Genomic DNA, 23,961 nt, shown 5'->3' with positions numbered 1-23,961 from the left:
AGATTCATCTTGCATGTGAGCATGCTAAGTAGTAACTATTGGCCAGTGTTAAACCTGTTGGCTCTTGCCCAGCCCCCTAATTCCAGTGCTCCTGATAGCCATATTACTTTTTTTTCCCTTTCCCTATCAATTATCAAATAGATGTAATAAATCCCTTTAGGTAGATACCAAAAATTATAGTAAGGCTTTGTTGTTAGATTGTAAAAAAAAAATATTTTTTACGATTTTATTACATTAAGGGAAACAAAAGCTGAACTTTTAGTTTCCAGATTGACTATTAAAATTTCAAACTGGATTTGCCCACATACACACAGTAGATACAAGCTGTGGTAGCTAGTCTCTAGGAAAGAAAGAATACATGTTTAAATTTTTTAAATGTATATGGGTGTTTTGCCTCCTATGTATATCGTGTGCATATGTTGTCCTAGGAAACCAGATCCTTTGGGACAGGAGTCACATGCTGCCACCGTTGGGTGCTGGGAACAGAACCCAGGACCCCTGGAAGAGGAGCAAGTGCTCCTAATGTGAGCTGGAGAAGTCTTTCTACCCAGTTCTGTTTTTTAAAAGGATACTTTCACTTCTCACTTGACAGACACAAATTATTCAGTGTATCCTCTTGAAAGATTTTCACTTATGTTCCCGTTACTTTCTATGAAGTCAGATTTGTGTGTCTTGCCAGATATATTTTGTTTAAACAAAAATTATTTCTCCACTTAATAAAACATAAGACTCACACGACTGGCTGCTTTGATTTGTTAACTTGGGCAGTCAATTTCCTCTAAAACATTAGGCATAGCTTTGTATTAAGAGGTTTATGTTTGCTCTCATGATGGAGTTACCATTTTTATCGATTGACCCCTGGATAGTCATCCAATATGAAAATCTTCACTGAACCGCAGCTAGGATTAGGCTGTCTGGAAAATACAGCAAATGAGAGCCCCGGTTACCAGTTCCGTCCTTTAACCACTTCATTTATTCATCGATTCAAGTCTTTGAGCCGCTACCAGCATCAGACTGAGCGAGCCGGAACCACGAGGAGGCTGGCCTGGGTTTTGCCGCTGTCCAGGGGTGGGGTGCACAGACAGGAACGGAGCGAGCCGACGCCTCCTCCTGAGCGCATGGTCGTTGGTGCACCCCACCGCGGTGCGGAGCACGGCAGCAAGCCCCCGCCCCAGGCGTCAGGGAACGCGGCAGGGACTCATCCTTAGCCAGGCTGGTCACGGGAGTCCATTAACAACCCTGCCCTTAGGCAGGCGTGGTGGCGCATGCCTTAGTCCTAGCAGCCGAGGGGCAGGGGACTCTGAGTTCCAGGCCAGCCTGGTCTACGAAGTGAGCTTCACAACATCCAGGGCTATGTTGAGAATCATCTCAAAAACAAAAATACCGTGCTTTGCGGGCCCCTAGCTCAGGAGAGGGCGGTCCCGGCCGCGGCCCTTTAAACAGGCTCCGCGCGGGAACTCCGGCCCAACAGTCACAGCGGGCCGCGGGCGGGAGGGCGGGGTAGGGCGATGTGGCGCCCTCCCTGACCAGCAGCGACCGTCCCCGACGCTTCTCCAATCGGCAGACGCCTGCCCCTAACCTCTTCTGTTGGGGGCGGGGCCGAGCATGCCCCGCTCCGCCCACCAACGCTCGCCACGCCCCCTCACCCCGCAGTTTCTCCAATCAACAGCCTCCTTTCCTCCCCTCTTTTGCAGGACTCATCCGGTGGGGGGGTGGGCGGAGCTCCCGACGGGTGTGTCAGGAGGAAGCCGCGCGCTCCCACAGACTTTCGAACGCAGTTGGCCCTCAATACAAAAAAAAAAAAAAGTCTGAGAGCGGCAGCCAATGATGTGGCAGCAAGGACCCGCGCTCGGACTTGGTTCCGCCCCACTCCGGACGGAACCCAGCCTGGGCCCGGCGATTGGCCCGCGCGACCTGTCACTCGCCGGCGGCGGCCAGCCGCAGGGTCCTCGCGGTGACTGGTTCCGCCCAGGCGCGAAATGTAACGCGGGAAAAGGCCGGAGCCGGGGACCGCGGCGGCAGGTTGTTATTCTCGGGGACTCGGCGCTGCGCGTCCCGTGGTTTTTGTGTTTTGTTTTTGTTTTTTCCTAGTCCGCGCCGCTGCTGCAGCCGGATCGCCCGGAGCCGCCTGCCATGAGCCGGCGGCTGTGAGGGTCGGCGGGGCGTAGCAGCGCGGGCGAGCCATCCGAGCTCGAGCCGAGGAGGGCGCGAGGGCTGCACAGAGGAGCGGAGCCGAGCGGAGCCAGCATGATCCGCGGCGCGCCCCCGGCACCCATGGCCGAGCCGTCGCCGGTCATCTTCTGCCACGACTCCCCGAAGCGCGTGCTGGTGTCAGTCATCAGGACCACGCCGGCGACGCCTCCGTGCAGCGGCGCCGGGGAGCCCGAGAAGCCGCCGCCGCTCGTCCCCACCAGCCCCGGCTTCAGCGACTTCATGGTGTACCCGTGGCGCTGGGGTGAGAACGCGCATAACGTGACGCTCAGCCCGGGGGCGGCGGGCGGCGGCGCCGCTTCGGCGGGGCTGCTGCCCGCGGCGGCTGAGCTCCCGACGCTGCGAGGGGCGCCGCCATCCACCGCCTCGGTGGCCGCCGCCGCGTCGGGCGGGGAGGACGAGGAGGAGGCGAGCAGCCCGGACAGCGGCCACCTCAAGGTGAGCGGCGCAGGCGGCCGGGGCGCGGGGCAGCCTGGGGCCCGTTAACGGCGCCGCTCGGTAGCGGGGCGGGGCCGGGGAGGGAAAAGCTGGGCGGGGGCGGTGGATGACAGGACGCTGACGTCACTGCCGCGCGCCAAAACCGGACCCTCGGGGGGGGGCGGGGCGGGTCACGTGACGGGCGCGGCCGGCGGAGTAGCCCCGGGGCTGAGGGCAGCAGGTGCAGCGGGGGTGATGAGGGGGAGGCTGGCAGTGTCCGTGGTCCAGATGTCCCCCTCACTGTTGTTTCCCGTCTCGCAGCATTGGGCCTCTGCGATCTGGGAAGAAAGGATGTGAGCATCTGACTCCCAGCCTACATGGGGTTCGGGGACCAGGTATCACTGGATAGCCCCGGCTGGCCTCGATGTCTCAGAGTTCCGCTCTCCTTTACCCTCCGAGTGCTGAGGTTCAGGGCTAGCACCACCATGCCCCCAATACATCCGGAGCAGCTGAGGCTTAGGGAGTTTGTTAAAGCGATCTTCGTAAAGATCGCATAGCTGGCTAGCGGGGCAGCTGGTGAAGATTCTGTGGCCGGGGACCTTGCTTGTGTGTTGGTACAGGGTGACTGCCAGGGTGGACCCGCTACTGTGTCTGTGGGGGCTCGACTTTAATACTTTACAGTCATCAGCGCTCTGTCAGGGTGCCGTAGATTTGTGTGTGGGATAAATGTTGCTAATACAGGATTAATATCTAAGTCCTGTTGGTTGGGTGCCTCAGTAACATAATTTGCTACAGATGCAGCGAGCAGGTAGCCCAGTGGATAAAGGGATACTTTGTTTATAAATTGAAACAAGTGTGGTCACATTATAGCCCTTCCATAGAATGTTGAAATTGTTTTGTCGAAGGAAATAATACTAGTGGCATTATTGTTAAAGAGCAGTGGGCTGGAGAGATGGCTCGGGGGTTAGGAGCGCTGCCGGTTCTTCCTGAGGTCCCGAGTTCAATTCCCAGCAACCACATGGTGGCTCACAACAATGCCAGAACAGTGTATGCATAATAACTAATCTTTAAGAAAAATAAAGAGGGAGTCCAGTCCCTTATGCTGGTGGTCTCTGTTCCCAGGCTTTGAGGGAGTGATGATGCTTGCCTGAGTCTGCTCACTTCCCAGGAATGTGGGAGATGAGTCTGCAGCCAGGGCCAGTCGAGCTTCTGCCACAACTTTCTGCCACCCCCTCCGAGGCACTCACAGCTATGAGAGAGAGCTCTGTTTATTTTCTGCTGTTGCTATGACTCCCAGGGGAGGTGTTAACATCTGAGTTGTCCACACCCTGTGTCAGCTTTCTGTTGCTCTTTTGTTTGTCCCTACCCTACACTGTCTCCCTGAGTGGATAAAGAATATCTGTCATCTGCCAGCTTGGTTTGGTCCCTCATGACAAGATCACTTACCACTATTGGTGTATAGTTATCTATTAACATTATCTTCTGTGATTGCATTTTGTGAGGGGAAAGTACAGGTAGTGTACCCTAGTTGGTGTCCCTGGGCTCCCTGTTCAGACTGCATTCATGATGGATGCTGTGGGACCAAGGGGTCTGCTTCTTTGAACCCATTCACTCCTTACAACCTGCCTCTGCCTGTCCTGTATGTATTCACTTTGAATATCCAAACATCTAGAGTGCATAGTCTTGCACATAATTGATTGTGTACTTTTTTTTATCATCCTTATGTAAAAAGCTATTCTGTTAGCATATGGCTACCATTTATTACTTGGCATGTAGTAGGCACTTTGTAATGTTAGGAGTAAACTACTAGGCCCTCTGTTGAGCACTGTGAATTTTTTTTTTTTTTTTAAATTCATCTAATCTTGTTTACCTGCTGAGGAATGAGAAAAAGAGTCCCCAAGATTAAGGTCATATGATAGGTAGCAGAACTTCTGGTACCCAGCCAGAACTCTTGTTTTCACTTTCTATACCATATTCTTCCTGTGTCTCATATAAATGAACTTTTAGGGATTTTTTTAAAAAAATATTAAGCTGATATAAGTAAGCATGCATAACTTATTTATAGCTTATCTATATCAGATGAATTGCAGTGGAGATTTGGGAAGTTGTGCAGACAGATCCAGGTGGGGAGTAGAGTCAGGAAGCAGATCTGAGCACCATAGGAGTTTGGATCCAGACCCGAATGTGAGAAGGGATATATGTGATTGATTACTTGCCCTCATCAGGGTACAAACACATCTCTCAAGATCTGCTTTTCTTTTCTTTTTGGTTATTATGCCTTGTCTCACATAGGTTTCTATTGCTGTGATTAAAACACCATGATCAAAAGCAACTTGGAAGGAACAACTCTGAGGTCATACTCCATCACTAAGGGAAGGCAGGCCAGGAATTTGGGGGCTAGAGCTGATGCAGAGGCCCTGAGGAGTGCTGCTTACAGGTTTGATCCTGTGGCTTATAGTGTCATAATACACAATACGATGTCTAAAACATTCAAGGCCTTTTTAGGTCTTCTGTCTTCATAGGACCATAAACACTTTGAGAATTACTTTTCTACCTCTTAGAAGGTGGGAAATTCTGTATGCAAAACTTTTTAGTGATATAATCATTCAGAATTTCATTTTGGCATTGCTTTTTCTTTGAGTCACCAATAGTCTTGACAAGATTTGTCCTTCAGACTGCAGACACAGTTGGCTGCTGATAAACTGGCCTAGAAATGTGGTTTTTCTTAAGACTAAAATTAAAATGGCCTATTCAAGTAATACCGGTTATTTTAATATATATAGTTGGGGTTGGAGAGATGACTCAGGGTGCAAAAATGCTTGCTGCATAAGTATCAGGGCCCTGTTCAGATCCCTAGCACCCACAGAAAAGCTAGGTGGAACATATCTGTAACCACAGTGATGGGTGTAGAAAGACAGACAGATCCCAGATCTTCTTGCCCAGCAGCCGAGTAGAAATGGGGAGTTTCAGGTTCAGTGAGGGACCCTATCTCAGAGGACACCTGACATTGACTGACCTCTATTAGATGATTATTTCCTCTCTTATTTCCTTAATTAAAATAATACATTTATTGAACTATTACCTGTACGTGACAAGTCTGTTGTATTTATGTGCCCCCTTACAACTGGTTGTGTTGTTTTATTTTTCTCTAGTAGTGGGTTATTTAATTATTTTCTTTCTTTCTTTTTTTTTTTTTTTTTTTTTTTGAGATAGGACTTTTTTGAGACAGGTCTTCTGTGTGAACTAGCTCTGTAGACCAGGCTGGTCTTGAACTCACAGATCTACAGTACTGGAATTAAAGGTGTGTGCATCATGCCTGTGTGAGCTCTTTTAAAGTGGAAATTGACTGAAGGAAATTTGGTTAGAGCCAAATTATCATTCTAGGTTTGAGGCTAAGATTTAAGCTTTGGAAACCTGTAGGTTTTTACATGGAAGGCAGTAATGATGTCTTCATATTGGGTGCAGCTGTGCATGATACTTGTAGCATAGTTGATTTTATCATGTAACCTATGTGTGTGACAACTTACCTGGAAAAGAAAAGGAATTTTTAAAGAAAATCATGCTGTTTTAGATTAGAGACCATAGTGCCGTCTTCCCATGAACAATACTCAGTTTCCCCTTTTGCTGGTGTGTTAAATTATTGTAATACATGTGTGACCATGTTGGTATGTTATCAGCTATTCAGATTGTCTTGGGATGTTTGGTTGGTTGGTTGGTTTTGAGATAGAGTATCACTTTGTAGCCCAGACAGGCCTCAGACTCACTTGTGATTATCTTGCCTCAGCTCCTGAGTGCAGGGATTATAGGTATGTGCCATTATAGTTCCTTGATTTTTTTTTTTTTTAATTTTATTTTTCTCATTTGGAGGCTTATGTAGTTTTGACTGGCCTTGAGCTCACAGAGATTCACTTGCCTCTTGCCTCCCAATGCTGGGATTAAAGGCTTGCACCTTTTTTTAAATGTAAAATTATATATGACATTGAATTATTAACATTTTGAAGTGTACAATTCATTGACATTTAGGATATTGACTGTTGTACAACTTTCACTTGGACAGTGAGTGACCCTAAAGCCCCATTTCCCAGCACACACAGGATGATCCTTTTCAAGTCTGCAACTCTAGGAGCTTGTCCTGGATTGTACTGATGTCTTCACATCTTCAAATTCCTGACTCATGAGTTGCAATCTTTTCAGTTATGTCAAAATGTTTTCTCTTTTGTGCTATACAGCTTTTGAGTGTTTAATTCTCATAGGTTTGTTCCGGTTTTCCATGTGCTGTTGACTTACAGATCATTCTGTGTGGCCAGAAAAGGTGCTTGGGATACATTATTGAGATGTGTTTTACAATCCAAGGCAGGGTGTGTCCTCATTTCTTTTTGGTCCTTCTGCTTATTTTCCTTACACATTATCTGTGAAGTCTCCAGATCAATTGGAACTGTTGCTCCTATTAGTTATGCCATCTTAAATTATGCTTATTAGGAAGCCTATTTGGTGTGAATGTATTTGTAATTATCTTTCTTTATGTCCTTTCATTTTTAATATGCTCATGTTTTAGCTAAATTAAATCTTGTGGATAGCATGTAGTTGTCATTTAAAATCTGCCTGTCCCAGCATTTTAATGGGAGACTTTGCCCTCCTTACTTTAAAAGTAGTTACTGATGAGGAAGGAATTCTGGTATTTTTTTTTTTTAATGTTTATTCTGCTTGGTCTGTTTCCCAATTATTTTTTATTGATGGCTTGTCTGACAAGCTGACTTTCCCTAGTATTTAATTTAAATTTAAATTTCTTTTTTCTTTTAACTTTCTGGTAATTATCCTGAAATTTTTAATTTGCCTTTTAAACTTATAATAATTTATTTTGAACCCACATTACCTTAGCTTCTGTAGCCCATTAAAACTACTCTCATGCCATTTCCTTTTATGATGTCCCTTTCTAGTGCAGAGGATTGAGATCAGGCTCAAGGACCCTGGCATAGGCAACTGCCTTGACCCTGAGTTACATCCTCAACTAGGGGTACACTTTGCTTACCCAGCTGTTCACAGCTCTGTTACAGCTTTCACTTTCCTGTGTGTTGAGCTTGACCAGCCTCAGATAGACTTTCTGACTTGGCTCGGGACTTTCTGGGCTTATGCTCAGTTTCTGAGCTTTTTGGTATCCTAACTTTACAAAGAAACTTTCTCCCTGATTTTCTCTCCCAGGCTTTTCCTGTGTCTGCTTGCTTTAGCTGAAACCAATCTTTTGGTCCAGAGAACAGCAGGTTGTTTTACAAGGTTTGTGAATAATGCCCTTATGTCCTGAGAGATATCCAAATTAGGTGAGGCCAAGACAGCTGCCCTGTGTCGGTCCACTAAGTGCCCCATCCAGGTCCCAGCAGACAGTTCATTCAGAATAGTCTAGTCTGCTGTCTCTGCAAATGGATACAAAGGTCACACACTAAGAATACAGACCTTTTGAAGGTTACTACTAGGTAAAGAAAGAATGGTCAAGTAAATGCTGTGAGGATGTTTGTTGATTCAGTATTTGATGAGTTGCTGGTAGTCTATACTGGTCTGTGACCTCTAATGTTAGTAGTTTTCTGTTATCTGGCTGTTGGAGCCACTTACTCTACCATTCTTGCTGATGCTACTCAGTTTGTATCTTAAACTGCTTTAATGATTATAGGAAATTAAAGTTTATAAACAATGTTAACAGGATGGAATCCGACGTGGTAGACCCAGAGCAGACACTGTCCGGGATTTAATAAATGAAGGAGAGCATTCGTCCAGCAGGATCCGCTGTAACATCTGCAACAGGGTATTTCCGAGGGAGAAGTCACTCCAGGCTCACAAAAGGACTCATACAGGTAAGGTGACAACATTGTAGAAATGGCTAGACATAATACTTGATTAAAACTTGATTAGTTATTTAGGTTAGTTAATGTTATTTAATTAGGTTAAATAATGTTCATATAAATTGCCTCATATTAGGCACTGTTTACTCAATTGCTTTTTGGTGGGGAACGGTGGTTTTAGGATAACATAGTCACTCTAAATGTCAGCTGTCACTATTATTGAATTGTTTCCACTTCCACCTACCTGAATTCTGTTTGTTTGCTCTTAATACATGTCATACTTTTTTTGTATACATAGAAGTGTGTGTGTGTGTGTGTGTGTGTGTGTGTCTCCTTGCATTTTTTTTTAAAGATTTATTTATTTATCATGTATACAGTGCATTCCAGAAGAGGGCACCAGATCACATTACAGATGGTTGTGAGCCACCATGTGGTTGCTGGGAACTGAACTCAGAACCTTTGGAAGAACAGTCAGTGCTCTTAACCCCTGAGCCATCTCTCCAGCCCCTCTCCTTACATTTTTAAATACCATGTAGAAAGCAAAATACTTTGTAAAAGGCCCATGTTCTTTCCATAAAGTTAACCCCAGGATGAGGAACCTTATAGTAAATCTCATAGTTTGTAGATGAAAACCCATTACAACTGACTTGTAAACTGTGCTGCCCAACACAGCAACCACTTCCTAGCATGACCTGTGAATACCTGAGATGTGCTACTCTAAACTGTCAGTGTGAAATATACTTAAAATGAAAAAAAGAGTAAATAATTTCATCAATAATTGTTAGTATATACCAAAATGATAGTATTTTTAAATAAATTTGACTTACTTATACAGACTAGCTTTAACTGGTTTTGTTTTTTTCTTTCTCTATTATTATTATTGTTGTTTTGTTTTGTTTTTGAGAAGGGTCTCACTACGTTCCTCTGGCTATCCTGAAACTCAATATGTAGAACCAGGCTGGGTTCAAACTCAGAGAGACATTCGCCTGCCTCTGCCTCTTGAGTGCTAGGATTAAAGGCGTGAACCACCATGCCTGTCATGTTTTTACTTTTTTAAACAAGGCTTCTACAGTTGTTCACAGGGTGTTTCTTTTTAGAAAATTTTTAATGATTATTTATCTTATATGCATTGGTGTTTTGTCAACATGTGTGTTCTATGTGAGGGAGTTGGATCCCCCCAGAACTGGAGTTACAGTTGTGAGCTGCCTTGTGGGTGCTGGGAATTGAACCTGGGTTCTCTAGAAAAGCAACCAGTGCTCTTAATCACTAGCCATCTCTCCAGCTCCACAGTGTGTTTATCTTTTTGTTGTTTTAAGGTTTTATTTTATTATATGTATATATATTTTGCCTGCATGTATGTATGTGCACAATGTGTGTGTCTGGTACCCCAGGAGGTCAGCAGAAGGCAATCACCTGAAACTGGAGTTAGGGATGGTTGTGAGCCACCATGTAAGTGCTGGGAATTGAACCTGGGTGCTCTGGAAGTGCAGTGAGTGCTCTAACTGCTGAGGCAATGCTCCAGCCTTCACGGTGTGTTTCAGCTGAGCAGCACTCATCTAGAACTGGGGCTGTTTGGTTTTTGTGAGACAGGATTTCTCTGAAGCCCTGGCTGTTCTTCTGGCTGTCCTGAAACGCACTATGTAGAAAAGGCTGGGTTCAAACTCAGAGAGAGATCCACCTGCCTCTGCCTCCCGAGAACCGGGACTAAAGGCGCACACCACTACTGCCTAGCTTGAACCTGGACTTTTAACACACAGTTTAATAGAACCGATTTTTTAAGTTAAATCCTTAGAAAGGTTTTACTTTTGAATCACTGTAAGCTAAGATAGCTAGAGACTTTGACTTTAATCAGTAAACTATTGCTTTATGAAATAATACAATTTTGAGAACTTTTGAAGGTCTTTTCAATCTTACTAGTCTCAATCCTGCCCAGTAATATATTATATAGACTGCAGTGTTCTTGTTGCCAGTGTAGGAAAGAGTCAGTTAAAATCATGGGCCACATGAGAGGAGGGGCTGTCTCTCTGTTGCCTGCCTCTGGGACCTAGTCCTCCTACAGGATTGCCTCATCCAACCTTAATAGAAGAGGAGGTACCTAGTCTCACTTGATATACCATGGCTGACTGATATCCATGGGAGGCCTGCCCTTATCTAAAGAGAAACAGAGGAGGAGGAATAGATGTGGGGGAAGGTGGGGGGGGGCTGGGAGAAGAGGGAGGGGAAACTTTGGGATGTAAAAACAAAACAAAAAATAAAAGCAAAAAAAGATCATGGGCCCTAATGAAGAAAGTCCCATGTTCCTGTCTAACTGCTGCTACTTTGCTGTATGTCCCCAGATGCTTCTGTACCTTGGTTTGCTACGGGGACACAAAAGAGCAAATGCTGAACTCAAGTTCCCCAAGAAACAGTTAAGTTCTGATAGCACAGACTGTGGAAAGCTGTGCACTGTCCAAATGGACATTGTGAAATGTCCAACTGTCTAACTATCCATTGTGAAAACCAATATCCCTGTAGCTCAGTATTTCTTAAGTTATATGCAACTGTCATGGCTGTAAGTGTATCTATAAATGATGTGATGTTAAGGAATGTGTCACTGTTTTTGAGTCATTGAAAGAATTGTAATTGTTTTAAGTTTGTCATTTACAATGATTAATACAGTAATTATGATTGACATTTTGAGCACCTTATCTAGCTTAGCACTAGTGATGTTGTATGTAGAAATTTAAGACTCCTGTGGTAAATAAGCACCATAAAACACTTCATGAGGGGATACCAAGTACAGCTGAAAGCCTGTGTGACTTGAGAATTTGAATGGGCAGGGAAGACAGTGTGGTTGGTTGGTTGGTTTGTTTGAGATAGGGTTTCTTTGTGTGGGCTCTCCTGGAACTTGCTCTATATACCAGGCTGGTCTCAAACTCAAGAGTTCTGCCTGCCTTTGCCTTCCGAGTGCTGTGATTTAAAGGCATGTGCTAACATCACCAGCATTTTTAAGGATAAGAACCAGATAAAAATGCATTGCCTCCTGGCTGGAATGTCTCTTCTGGAGGAAAATAATGACCCTTTCTCCAAGTAACTAATGAATTAGGTGACATTGCGTGCAGAGAAGATATTAGGAACCACTTAAATCAGCAGGTAACTTTCAGCTGTCCAAGGAGCTTAGCAGGACTTGGTATGGTTTGAGGAATTCCTGGTACTGTTGATACAAAAGCATTGTTGTGTGCTGGTGCCTACAGCTTGAAGTACAGTGTATGAAGGAGGCTAGAGGCCAGTTAGCAGGCTATTAGAGCATCCCCTTTGGTTGAGTGAGACCAAGGAAATAGCCACAGAAAGCAGGAGTAGGAGATAGTTTATAACAGGGAAGAGCTGCTAGTTGGAGTGTGCAGAATAGTATACATAAGCTGGAGATGCTAATGTTGAGTACTAGAACCTGGATTTCTAAATACTCAAGTCCTAGAGGAAGCAGTGTGCTTTGTAGAGGAGAGCTGCTCTGTTGCCACTCTGTGTCCCCCTGCCTGTGTGCATTGTGATGTGTGTGTCATTGCTCACTGGAGTTCTGATCCATATAAAGAGGATTTTCCTTCTTCCTGCCTTGCTGCCTCAGGTCTGATATGATGTCTGTCTTCTTAGGTGAGAGACCGTATCTGTGTGACTATCCAGATTGTGGAAAAGCCTTTGTTCAGAGTGGACAGCTCAAAACACATCAACGTCTTCACACCGGAGAGAAGCCTTTTGTCTGTTCAGAAAATGGTATAGTATTAGAAGTGATATTTTAGTAGTTATATTTAGTTTTACTTGATTTTTAGTATTCAGCTGGTAGTTTAATTTAGATTTTTTGAGAAGAGAGTATTTTTGAAAGGCTTTTATAAAACATCATAAGCCTCTTACCCCCATGCTATGGATTAAGTCCAAGTCTTTGCACTTGCTAGAGAGATATTCTAAATTGGAGTAAGTGTATCTTTTTTTTGATAGTGTATCTTTTCCTTTTATAAAAAAAATTTTAAATATGAGTGCTCTGCCTGCATGCATGCCTGTGTGACAGAAGAGGGCATCAGACCCCATTATAGATGGTTGTGAACAGCCACATGGTTGCTGGAATTGAACTTATGGAAGAGCAACCAGTGCTCTTAACCACTGAGCCATCTCTCCAGCTCCATTGTGTATCTTTTCTTAAAGTGATGTATTTTTAGTGTGTGGTCAGGGGACCACTTGAATTCTGGGACCACTTGGATTCTAGGAAGTCAAATTTAGGTTATCAGGCTTGGTTGCAAGTGCCTTTATCCACTGACTCATCTTGCTGGCCCTTGAAGTGTTATTTTTTTAAAATCACAGTATAAAAAAAGGTGCAAATTTCCAGTTATTATTTCAGTATAGTTCTTTTTTATTTTTCTTGATTATTTTTCTAAATCTTAATCTTATAAATGTTTATAGCCTATTCATTTTTAGTTTCCACATATGAGAGGAAACTTTTTTGTTTCTTTCTGAGACAGGGTCTCACTGGGTAGCATTGCATGGCCTATATAGACCAAGATGGCTTCAGACTCAAAGAAATCTTCCTGCTTCTGCCTCTGCCTCCTGAATGCTAGAATCAAAGGTGTGCAACACCATGCCTGATTTGATAGAAAACTTTTATTTTTTAAGATTTATTTTATTTATGAGCATGTGTTTACCTGTATGTATATATATGTGTGTATCATATGTGTTCTTGGTGCGTAGAGGTCAGAAGAAGGCATTGGAGCCCATGGATTTGACTATAGAAGCTTGTTTGGCTATAGAGTGCTGCATCTCTCTGTCTTCATTTGCTTTGTTACATACATTGAGGCTGGACATGTTTAGTATGTCTGAATTTCCAGATTCTAGTGAACATTTCTTCTGTGTTTTAAAGGCTGCCTAAGCAGATTCACCCATGCAAACCGCCACTGTCCAAAGCACCCCTATGCCAGGCTGAAGAGAGAAGAGCCAACAGACACACTCAGCAAACATCAGTCTGCAGACAACAAGGCTGCTGCTGAGTGGCTGGCAAAGTAAGGCCTGCTATGTTGTCTCCCTTGGGGGCTTGGTTTATGGGTTTATTTTACATTTTGAGAATTTTCTCATTTTAAATTATTTTATACATATTTTATAAAATAGTTCAGAATAACTCTTAATTTCTTATAGAGTTGTTATGAGTACTTGGTATCTGTGTGTGATAGAAATGTAATAGTTTATTTATATGCCTCAATCACAGAGTATCTCACTGTTGAAAAATATTGCTGGAACACTCATGAGTTTTCAAGTCATGGCAACAAGGAGGTCAGTGTCTTTCTCTGAGGACATTTGACTTAGACTTGTCTGTTGTAAACATCATTACTGATTCTCTGCAGTGCTGCTGGGTGCTGCTACAGTTCTACCTCCCCCTAGCCATGCACTGTTTTGGGGCCTCGCTCTTGGCTGGAGGGCTCACTTCTTCCTTTAGCCAGTCCCCTTGTCTTTATTTCTTACTCAGACTAATCATTTCAGGAAAAGCTTACCTGACTTACCAAGGAACTTTTAGAACAAACAGGCTGGGACTCACTTCACGGATGCTTCTTTCTAAGAGGCTAGTATCATCCTGAGTATGCAGCCCAGCCCTTTTCCATAGTATTCAGAACCCCAGTGACCTGTTGTCATTCTCTTGTTCTCGTCCTCAACCTGTACTGAACTAATGGTTCTTTTAATGTTTCTTTTGTACTGCCAATATTCCTAATGTGAGGACATAGATTCCTGAAATGACATAGTTGCACTCTTCCCCAGCTAGCATTGATTTTCTGGGATTGTAAACTAATTTGTACTCTTGAGAACTTTAGAGAAATGTCATTGAATGACTGCTTTCACTCAGCCTCACTGTTTGAGGTTCATCCATATTGAGTGTATCAGCCCATTCATTCCCTTTGTTTTTCTGGGTAGTAATTTATTGTGTAGACTGCTTAGTCACCTTTGGATGTTAGTGCTGCTTTTAGCTGTTATAAAAAAGGCTTGAGCATTAGTATATAGGGCCTTGTATTGACACTTGTATGTGGTGGCACTATCATTTAAATATGCACTTTAGACACGGAGTGGACATTTACATTTTCTCTTGAGAGTTATTGGGTGCTACAGTAACAGGCTAGAATTGAAAGTAGTGTTAAATTTTTGGGTGAACTGTGTATTATTAACATTATTTTCTTAATCATATTTCTTTTTTAAATTTTTTTTTTTTTGAAACAGGGTTTCTGTTTTGGTTTTTCAAGACAGGGTTTCTCTGTAGCTTTGTAGCCTGTCCTGGAACTTGCTCTGTAGAACAGGCTGGCCTTGAACTGACATAGATGTGCCTGCCTCTGCCTCACAAGTGCTGGGATTAAAGGTGTGTGCTACCAGCAGCTATTGGTCATATTTTATAGGCTTAATGTGTAATCCTGTCAAAAGTTACCATTGTTGCCCCCCCCCCCCAAAAAAAAAGCTGAGCAGTGGTGGCACATGCCTTTAATTCCAGCACCTGGGAGGCAGAGACAGGTGGATCTCTGAAGTTAGTGGCCAGCCTGGTCTAGCCTGGTTTGTGTTTTTCCTGGAGTTGGGGGTTGAACTCAGGCCCTTGATACATGCAATGCAAATGTTCTACCTCTGAACTACGTACTCAGGACGTAGTGAACACAATTAGAGAATGGAGCATGAAGTCTGAAACAGCACTTGTTTGATTATAGATGCCTGAAGAGGAGTATTCACTCCTAAATTTAAGTTCCCTGTGTAAATGGGTCTCCCATGGACTACCTCCAAATAGTGAGAAAAACAATTACTAAAGAACTGCTTTAACAAAGTCTATCAGGTACTTTGATCGAAGTAATCCCTCTATATCATCCTTTTCTCCTAGTCACCTTAATTCCCTCAGACATGCTTGTTTCTACTTTCTTTCTTTTTTAAAGATTTATTTATTTATTGCATATACACTGTTCTACCTACATGCTAGGAGAGGGCACCAGATTGAATTGTAGATGGTTGTGAGCCACCATGTGGTTGCTGGGAATTGAACTCAGGACCTCTGGAAGAACAGTCAGTGCTCTTAACCTCTGAGCCATCTTTCCAGCCCTTGTTTCTACTTTCATGATGTATAAATGATTTGATGAAACTGTCAGACCACAAATGAAAGAAAATATGATATATGTCTTTTTATGTCTACATCATTTTGTTCTTAATGGCTGAATAAAATCTGTTATGTATTATTTACTGTTGTAAAGGTTTGTAGGGCCTAGGAGAATGGAGCCAGTAAATGAGGCTGCCTAAAGTCTCATGCAATAGCCAACTTATTCAGAGCATCAGACAGTTTATACTCTGAGGGTTAAGAGGAGTCACATGAGGGCTCACAACCCTCTATAATGACATCTGGTGCCCTCTTCTGGTGTTTGGAGTATATGCAGACAGAACACTGTATACATAATAAATAAATCTTTAAAAAAAATAGCTCAATATATATACATACATACATACATACATACATACATACATACACACACATATGTATAGGAGTCACATGAGTAAAGTGTCCAATCACAAGGGCAATCTTAACAAGTTACAAAAGCCAGTTGTAATGAATAATCCTAAGTAAACTCACTCCTATGTGCTACACCTGGGAGGGGCATAAAAACATAGTCCAAGAACAATTACGTGTTTTGTTTTGTTTTGTTTTTTTTAAGAAACAGGTCACAAGACTCTTGTCTTGGTTTCTTGCAGTTTTCTCATAAGCACTCAGAAATTCTCACACGATTTACTTCTTGGATCATGTTCCAACATCTCCCCTTTTTATTATTTAAGTTTTGGTGTTTTGAGACAGGGTTTCTCTGTAGCCCTGGCTGTCCTGTAACTCACTCTGTAGACCAGTTGGCCTCTAACTTGGAGGTCTGCCTGCCTCTGACTCTGCCTCCTGAGTGCTAGGATTAAACGCATGTGCCACCATTGCCTTGCATTCCTTTTTTATTTTTGAAATACAGGATATCCAGTGTGGTTTTGATTTGAGATATAAATAAGTTGTCATTTGATGCATGAATAGCCTATGAGCAAGCAAATTATAAATGTAATGAATAATATTAGAATAGTGAAAGTGTTGTGTAACACTCTGCCACCAAGAACAGGGATCCAAACTCTGCCCGGTAAGCACTATTATATTGATTATAATAGTCACATTATTATATTGATCAGAAAAACCTAGAGATTAGTTTGAAAAGATCCATATGACTAGAGATTCTGGGCTCTTAGAGAATAAAAGTCCATATTTGCCCTTTAGTAGGAATACAAATGTCATGATGTCCTATGCAAATGGGAAGTGATTCAAATCCCAAGGAAGAATTAAATGCAATCCCCTTTTCAGATGAATGAATATTACAGTCCCAAGGTCCAGGCATAAACACAGAGTCATTAGTAAAGCTAGATCCATCCAATATCCAAGTTGAAGCAAAGGAAGATGAGGAACAAAAGACCAATACACGTGCCCAGGGGTACCCCACTGCAGATGCACAGGTCAAAGCAGATAGCATCACCAGAAGGAGATTCTCAGGTTGACATAGGGATCTGTGTGTTTCATAGGTAACTTCTTTGTTAGTGCACATGGCTTTAACTTGTCCCCAGGTGGGCAGACTTGACTTCTGATAATATGGTTGATACTTCCTTTTGCCCTTTAGCTGGAGGTTTCCTATCTTTCTAATGAGTTCCATTGTCTCCTCACCCTCCACCATCATCCCTGATGGCCTGGGGCGGGAGAAGCCAAAGAGGAATGAATGCATGTTTCAGTGGATCCGTCTGCATCTGGGGAAGTAGAAATAGGACAGATTAATGCACCAGCTTGTTTATTTCCTTTTGCAATAAAACTAAGGAAGTTAGAGTGTGCACGAACTGAGTCTGTTGCTGGAAATAATCCTATAACATAAGCAGAATCTGAAATAATATTTAAGAGTTTATGAGTTAACCATAATAAATGAATCAAAACAGCCAATTCCACCTGTTGGGCTGAAGAAAAGGAAGTATTAGCAGACTGGTGAATATCTGGACTATGAATCTCTCATATATACCCTTAGATGAACCATCAGCTGAAGGTATAGACAGACAGTGGTGAACTGCCACATGGGTGCTGGGAACCTAACCCAGATCTGGGAGAGGAGCCAATGCTCCTAACTGCTGACCCACCTCTCCTGCCCCACTAAGAAAATATTTGACAACCTGATATCTACCATATAAATAACCTGTCTGCCTTTCACACAGGTACTGGGAGATGAGAGAGCAACGCACCCCCACTCTGAAAGGCAAGCTAGTTCAGAAGGCTGATCAGGAGCAGCAGGATCCGATGGAGTACCTCCAATCTGATGAAGAGGACGATGAGAAGAGTGGCGCCCAGCGCCGGCTGCAGGAGCAGCGAGAGCGGCTGCATGGGGCCCTGGCACTCATTGAGCTTGCCAACCTGACAGGGGCACCACTCCGCCAGTAGCCCCAACACTGACTCTTCACTGTACAAAAGTACTGCCCAGCATACTTACAAAGTAGATCCTTGGGCATAAGCTAAGCACCTTATTTGCTTATCATAGGCTGCTATTCTGTAGAAACTCATGAAGAATGTTGTTGCCTCAGACATGGGGTGAGAGAGAATTGCACTTTTTTTTTTATACAGAAATGGATTTGATGTAAAGTTTTAAATATTTTGTAAATATGGACTGCAGTTACAGGGTAGAAGCTACATGTTGTGGGAAGCTAGGTTTTGCAAGTTTAATGCATTCATTGGAAGCAGTTCTCACAGGAAGCACTTTGTGAATAAGACATTTGTATGAAAAGACAGATTGGTACAAATAGCCAAAGAAAGTTGAAATAGATTATTTATAAGATCATTTTAAACAGTGTATGTTAGTATGTGTGACAGTACTGTAAACACTGAAGCGGGCCGTGTGAGACATATGTATAAGATACATATTTTTAAATTGCAAAATAGCATGCCCAATAAGTCTAGAGAAATGGCAGGCCAACTATTTGGAAAGATGCTATAAGTTATGGACTTGGAAGAAAATAGATATTTGAGGATCTTGGTAAGGGGTAGTAGTTGAGAGTTTTTTAAATTGTTGTAAAATGAGTCTTACCCCATTTTTCTGGGCTTTTTAACTCACTGTAATGCTGACGCTTAGAAAGCACTCGTCACTCAGCCTGTTGACTGGGGACTTTTGCACATTGCTCAGCTGCTGGACCTGAGTGATTAATCTTGCAAAGTCTAGGTAACCTGGCAACTGGTGCACGTGTGTGTGTGTCTGTATGTGTGTACACCAGTGAGCTCCTTTTTGGGCCCTGTAATGAGATTGGCACTTGTGTTTATGTTAATAAAAGGGACATCTGCAGGGTTGTTTGTAGTGAAATGTTCTAGGTCTTTTGATGGTAAACACTAAATTTTAATTGTACTGCTTGTTTAGCATTATTAGTGGATGGAAGCCTCCATATTTACATTTTCAGTGCATATTGCCACCTTTCTGCTTCACTTCAGAATAACATGCCAAGCTATTTTGTGTTCACTAAATTTAACTATCAGTTAAACACTTGAGTAAATATTAGCTACTCAAATATGCAGGCTTCTGAGATAGTTTTAACTGCAAGTGTGCTGTCTGGTGGTTCAAAACCATTTTCTCCAAATAGATGAAGTTGTGGAACACACGTAGTGTACTTAGGCATGGACAGAGTCCAGGGCTGAGCATCCACCTCCTCTGTGGAGTCAGGAATCTCACTTGAGCTTTTGTTAAAAGGTAGATGAAATTATATGCAGAACATGGTGATTTAGACTCCTTAATTGGAGACTTCAAAGTAATAGGAGGAAGGTGGGCTCCTCAGTGCCTTTTTTCTTTGAGTTGAGATAGCACCCTACAAGTTTAGATTACACATTATAGAGAATGTAGGCTTTGTTATCAGAAATCTCTGTGGTTATAGTACACAGGTAGTTAATTGTGTGGCCTTGGAGGGGGGAGGTAAGGAGATGTCTTGAGAAGCGCTAGTGTGAAACTGAAGAAGTGGTAGTTAAAATAATGTGTATGACGAGGACATACTTTAAAAAATGGAATTCCTCTGTAAAGTCAATTACAGATCTTTAGGGGCTTTTTTTTTGTAATAACAGAATTTATATTTGTAATGGTCTAAAAATTTTATTTGTAGTCTGGTATGTAGAATTTTTAACTTGGAGCACTTATAAGTATGGTAAGAGACCATAGCATATGAATTTTTTTGGTTTGGGGTTCAACATTTTCTCTAGAATTTTTCCTGAGATGAATGGGAGTGTATGGATTGAAGTGCAACACTCATCAGTACTGGGAAGTTCAAAATCTGATCAACTCACCTTATGGACAGCAGTACAATTTGAAAAATGCAATTAGCCAATTCACAGATGACAAAGGGTCTTCAAAAAGTAAGGGTTTGGTTTCTTTCTCCAGATGACTTTTGTCAAACCATTACAGTTACATTCCCAAGTATTTTTATTTGTATGATTGGACAGTTTAAGAAATTATTCCAACTGCTTACCATTGGCCATGTTTTAAAAGGTTCTTTTTTTTTTTTTTGATATAAGCTATGTACTTGGACAAAATACATTGGCATCTAAAATTTGAGGTGTGTTATGACTGCTTTTTGTTTTAAAAATGTGGTTACATTCAGATTTTTGAAGTGTTTTATGCTTCATATGGCTAAGTTGTAGTTTGGCAGAGTTAACAGCATATTAATAAACATGCTGTAATGTTAAAAGATGCTTTGAATAAAATTTTATTTTAATTTAAAGTTTAAAGTACATGTGTCATTCTTGCAGTTTTTATAATTTGTTTCTCTATCAAAGATAAAATAACTGATATAACAACAAAACCCTAGAAAGTAGAAACAACTCACAACCTGACATCCTTTATCTTATCTGTCTCAGTTTTTTTCAGGGTTATGGGACTGAATTCAGAGCCTCAAAAAAAACTAGGGAAGCATCCTAACACTGAGCTACATATACCCAGCACTCAGGCTTTTTTTTTTTTTTTTTTTAACACAGTATGAATTACTACTGCTTTAAAATTATGGTTTGAGACAGAGTCTCACTTTGTAGCCCTGGCTTGCCTGAAACTCACTATTTAGATCTGCTTGTCTGTGCCTCCTGAGTGCTAGGATTGAAGGCTTACCCCGTGGACACTGGCCTGGATTGTTAATTTCCTCACCTCGTTCATTATCACAGTGCTAAAATTATGCTGGGGCTGGGGAGATGGCCCAGTGGGTCAAGTGCTGTATAAGCCTGAGGACTGGAGTTTGAGCCCCAGCATAAAAGCTGAGTAGGGCGATACAGGTCTCTAACCCTGGAACGAGGGAACTCTGGCTTATTGGCCATTCTATTGAAATTGGCAAACTCCAGGTTCAGTCAAAATAAGGGAAGGAGAGTGAGGAAAGTTCCCCATGTTGCAGCGCAGAGGTGGTGGCACACACTCTTAATCCCAGCACTCAAGAGGCTGAGGCCAGCCAGTTTCTGTGGGTTCAAGGCCAGCCTGGTCTACAGATGGTTTTCCAGGATACCCATGGCTATACAGAGAAACCCGTCTCTAAAAACAAACAAAAATCCCATTGTCAACCTCTAGCCTCCGCATGTGGTGGGATGAGTGAGTGCATCTGTATATATGTATGTTCACACACATGAACTGAGGTTAGGTCTCAAACCTGGGACAAATGGCCCACTTGGAGGTATTTATTAACATATCAAAGTAGACTGTAGCCATCAGGTTCTGACAGCACCCCTGAGGCCCTACCTGTTTGTTACAGGGTCCTCCTGGCTGGTATAACCTACCCCCTAGCCTGAACTCTCATGCCCAGGGGCTGGGCTGCCCTTCCCTCAGCTGCTTTTCCCATTTTGGCTATGCCAGGCCTTTTGGCCTCTTGATCTCCTGGCTCCCTCCCCCGTCCCCTTTCCTCACTTGGCCAAGCTTAGGGTTTTGTTCACTCTAGATTCATCCAGATGCCTCTGCCTCTGGCTATGTTTTCCCTTTTACCTACAATAAACCACTATATCTAGGAATAGTCACGTGCTCCTTCTTATTTACTTTCCTCATTCAACTATACTGGTGTAGTCAATTTTTAGAAAATAAAAACATGGGTGGGGCCGTGGAGGGAGGACTTGTGTGTAGGTTCTGGGTCATCAGGCATGGTAGCAAGTGGGTTTTTTTGTTTGTTTGTTTTTATCTGCTTTGCTGTCTCAAAGGCTCTGGTGTAGTTAAGTATTGACTATTGCCGGCCCTATCCCAGGCCTTAAATTAGAGTAATAAGGAGTGTAGTGAGCCTCCCCTTTTTTGGGGGATGGGAAACCCTTTGGACCTAACAATGGTGTGTGCAGACCTCACAAACAATGCTAGCCAGGCTGTGGAATGGTAGTTAATACTAATGAGAAGTCCTGATGTGAGAACATGAGAATAGATGTTTAAGAGTGCCCAAGTGCAGGCTTCTGCTGGGATTAGTACCCTAAGCTTCATGACTTTAAAATACTGTTTTGCAAAGTTTATGTGGAGAGTGACCAGAAACAACAGACCTTTGGAGGAAATCGGCCCGAGTGACTATATTCAGACTTTTCCTTTATGATTTATTTTATTGTTAATTCTGGCCAATGTTGGTGTATGTCTGTACATTGAGTATCCATGCCTGCTCCGGCCAGAAGCATCAGGTCTGTGTGGAGCTGGGGTTACAGGCAGTTTTGAGCTGCCTGGTCTGTATGCTAGAACAGCTTGGGTCCTCAACAAGAACAACTAGAGGTCCTAACCCCTGTTCTTCTCCAGTCCATACTTCAGATTTTAAAATCTCATGTGCCTTTGTCCCCTCCAACCCCGGAATAATTTGTGCTCTTCTAGCCAAATATTTCAGTGGTAGGCCACTTTCCAAAAGTTCCGCTCAGCTTCTAATCCAGCTGTTGGCAGCTTTAGCTTTTACACAATTTAGGCTTCAGCTTTATTTAAAGGGAAATCTTAAGCATTTCTAAAAGGCTAAAGTTTCAGATTTTTCAATTAATTATTTCAGATAAAAAATATGGGACACTTTATTGGAGATAACACTACAGCTGTTCTGCAGCTCCGAGCCTTTCTTTATTCACAAGAACCAGTGGTCCCGCACTGCTGTCCTAGGGAGAAGTGGGCCCTGGATGAGGGAGGCCTGAATTTAGCAAAAAGCGTTCAGAAGAAGAGAAGCCGGATACTTACTTGGCTCGCCCTGTCCTGCTGCTCCAGGGTAGGCATTTATGAACGAGAAACAGAGGTGCTCCACACAAGTGTTTGTCCTGCAGTGTGTCTGGAAGTACTTTAGTGATAGTTGAACCCTGGGAACGACCACCATTCCATCACTGAGAGTGGACGATGAGTAACAGCGGTAGTTGGCGCTTCCATCCCCGAAGGAAGGTCTAGCCGAGCGCCACCGTCGGGGAGGGCCTAGGGGAACCCTTACTCTTTATGCGGAGTGTTGAGCTTGGGTTTGCGTGTTTGCTTGGGTGTATTAATTGTCAGAAAACGCATCTCAAACTAGGGACTTGGGCGCATGCTGAAGGATGTATATACTATTTTAAACAAAACAAAACAAAAAGCGGAAGCCTTGCTGGGGGTGTGGCCCTAGAGCGAGCGGTCTGCAGGACCGGGGTAAGGCCGGCTTTTCAGCAGTACCTGGCGCTGAGCGCACCAGGGGTGCGGGCCGTGGTCGGGGTTCGCGCCCCGGCTCTTCCTGTTCCTGCCGCGCCCTCTTCCCGGGCGGCTGGGGGCGGGGCCCGCGGGCTGAGCGGTGGCGGGGCGGCGGCCGGCGGAGATGGAGGAGCCTGACGCGGCGCCGCTGCCCTCTCGCCTGGCCAGGCTGCTGTCGGCGCTCTTCTACGGGACATGCTCCTTCCTCATCGTGCTGGTCAACAAGGCGCTGCTGACCACCTACGGGTGAGGCTGGTTGTGCGGGACGCAGGGTGGCCGGGGCCTGGAACGCCCAGTCTGTGCTTTGCCTCCACCAAGTCACCATACAACAACAAAGTCCACTTGGGATCGGGGTGCAGCACACACCAGCTGAACTTGGAAAGCGCAGGCTTTAAATAAACACACCAACTGAGAAAAAAACTTAATTTTGAGACATTCATTCATCAGGTAGCTCACGCTGGCCTTGAGCTCAAATCCTCATGACAGCCTCCTTAGCAAGGACACTTGGCATTACAGGTGTGCAGCATCATAAACACAGGCGTATTTTGATCAAAGTATTACTTTTGATCTTTTCGGTGTTTTTGAGACAGGGTTTCATGCATTCCAGGCTAACTTCGGGATTCCTTAATAGTTTTCCTGCCTCCCCCTACCCCCCTCCAGCGTGTAACACACCTGTTTGGATACACTGCTGGGGAAGCAGCCCAAGACTTTTCACTTAATATCATCTCCAGCCAACCCCAAGCAAAACAAAAGTATGTTCCACAGATTACACCTGGACTTGTGATCTGTTTATATGGGTTGATCATCCATTCTCAAATAATCACTGTATTTCT

At 43.4% G+C, this 23,961-nt stretch overlaps 2 protein-coding genes and 1 long non-coding RNA gene across 6 annotated transcripts in view; 2 read left to right on the top strand and 1 right to left on the bottom strand.

Annotated features, from left to right (window-relative positions):
* The first annotated feature begins 1,969 nt into the window (after window positions 1-1,969).
* Znf367 (zinc finger protein 367) lies at window positions 1,970-20,231 on the top strand. Of its 2 annotated transcripts, none has more exons than XM_027409650.2 (5): window positions 1,970-2,649; window positions 8,321-8,471; window positions 12,087-12,206; window positions 13,342-13,480; window positions 17,700-20,231. In XM_027409650.2, exons 1-5 carry the CDS (start codon window positions 2,248-2,250, stop codon window positions 17,920-17,922), a joined length of 1,035 nt encoding a protein of 344 aa, XP_027265451.1. In that variant the 5' UTR covers window positions 1,970-2,247; the 3' UTR covers window positions 17,923-20,231. The 2 variants fall into 2 exon arrangements, with proteins under 2 accessions (XP_027265451.1, XP_027265452.1); XM_027409651.2 differs by lacking the exon at window positions 1,970-2,649 and adding an exon at window positions 2,895-3,023.
* LOC113830951 lies at window positions 16,401-23,188 on the bottom strand. The gene is made up of 2 exons (XR_003484157.2): window positions 22,661-23,188; window positions 16,401-17,246 (listed from the first exon to the last, which is right to left on the bottom strand). It is a non-coding gene; the product is annotated as an uncharacterized LOC113830951 (long non-coding RNA).
* Window positions 23,189-23,209: 21 nt separating this feature from the next.
* Window positions 23,210-23,961, top strand: part of Slc35d2 (solute carrier family 35 member D2) — a 34,140-nt gene continuing 33,388 nt past the window's right edge. The window contains exon 1 of one of the 3 annotated variants that reach the window (XM_027409654.2): window positions 23,210-23,374. In XM_027409654.2, the coding sequence (XP_027265455.1) occupies window positions 23,253-23,374 (122 nt within the window). In that variant the 5' untranslated portion in view covers window positions 23,210-23,252. The remainder of the gene's footprint in view (window positions 23,375-23,961) is intronic. The other 2 variants (XM_027409653.2, XM_027409652.2) reach the window with 2 other exon arrangements.

Source organism: Cricetulus griseus, chromosome 3 (genome assembly GCF_003668045.3).
Source record: "Cricetulus griseus strain 17A/GY chromosome 3, alternate assembly CriGri-PICRH-1.0, whole genome shotgun sequence".
Taxonomy (NCBI): domain Eukaryota; kingdom Metazoa; phylum Chordata; class Mammalia; order Rodentia; family Cricetidae; genus Cricetulus; species Cricetulus griseus.
Note: the sequence above shows the minus strand (reverse complement) of the source record. Positions and strands in the feature narration are given on the sequence as shown.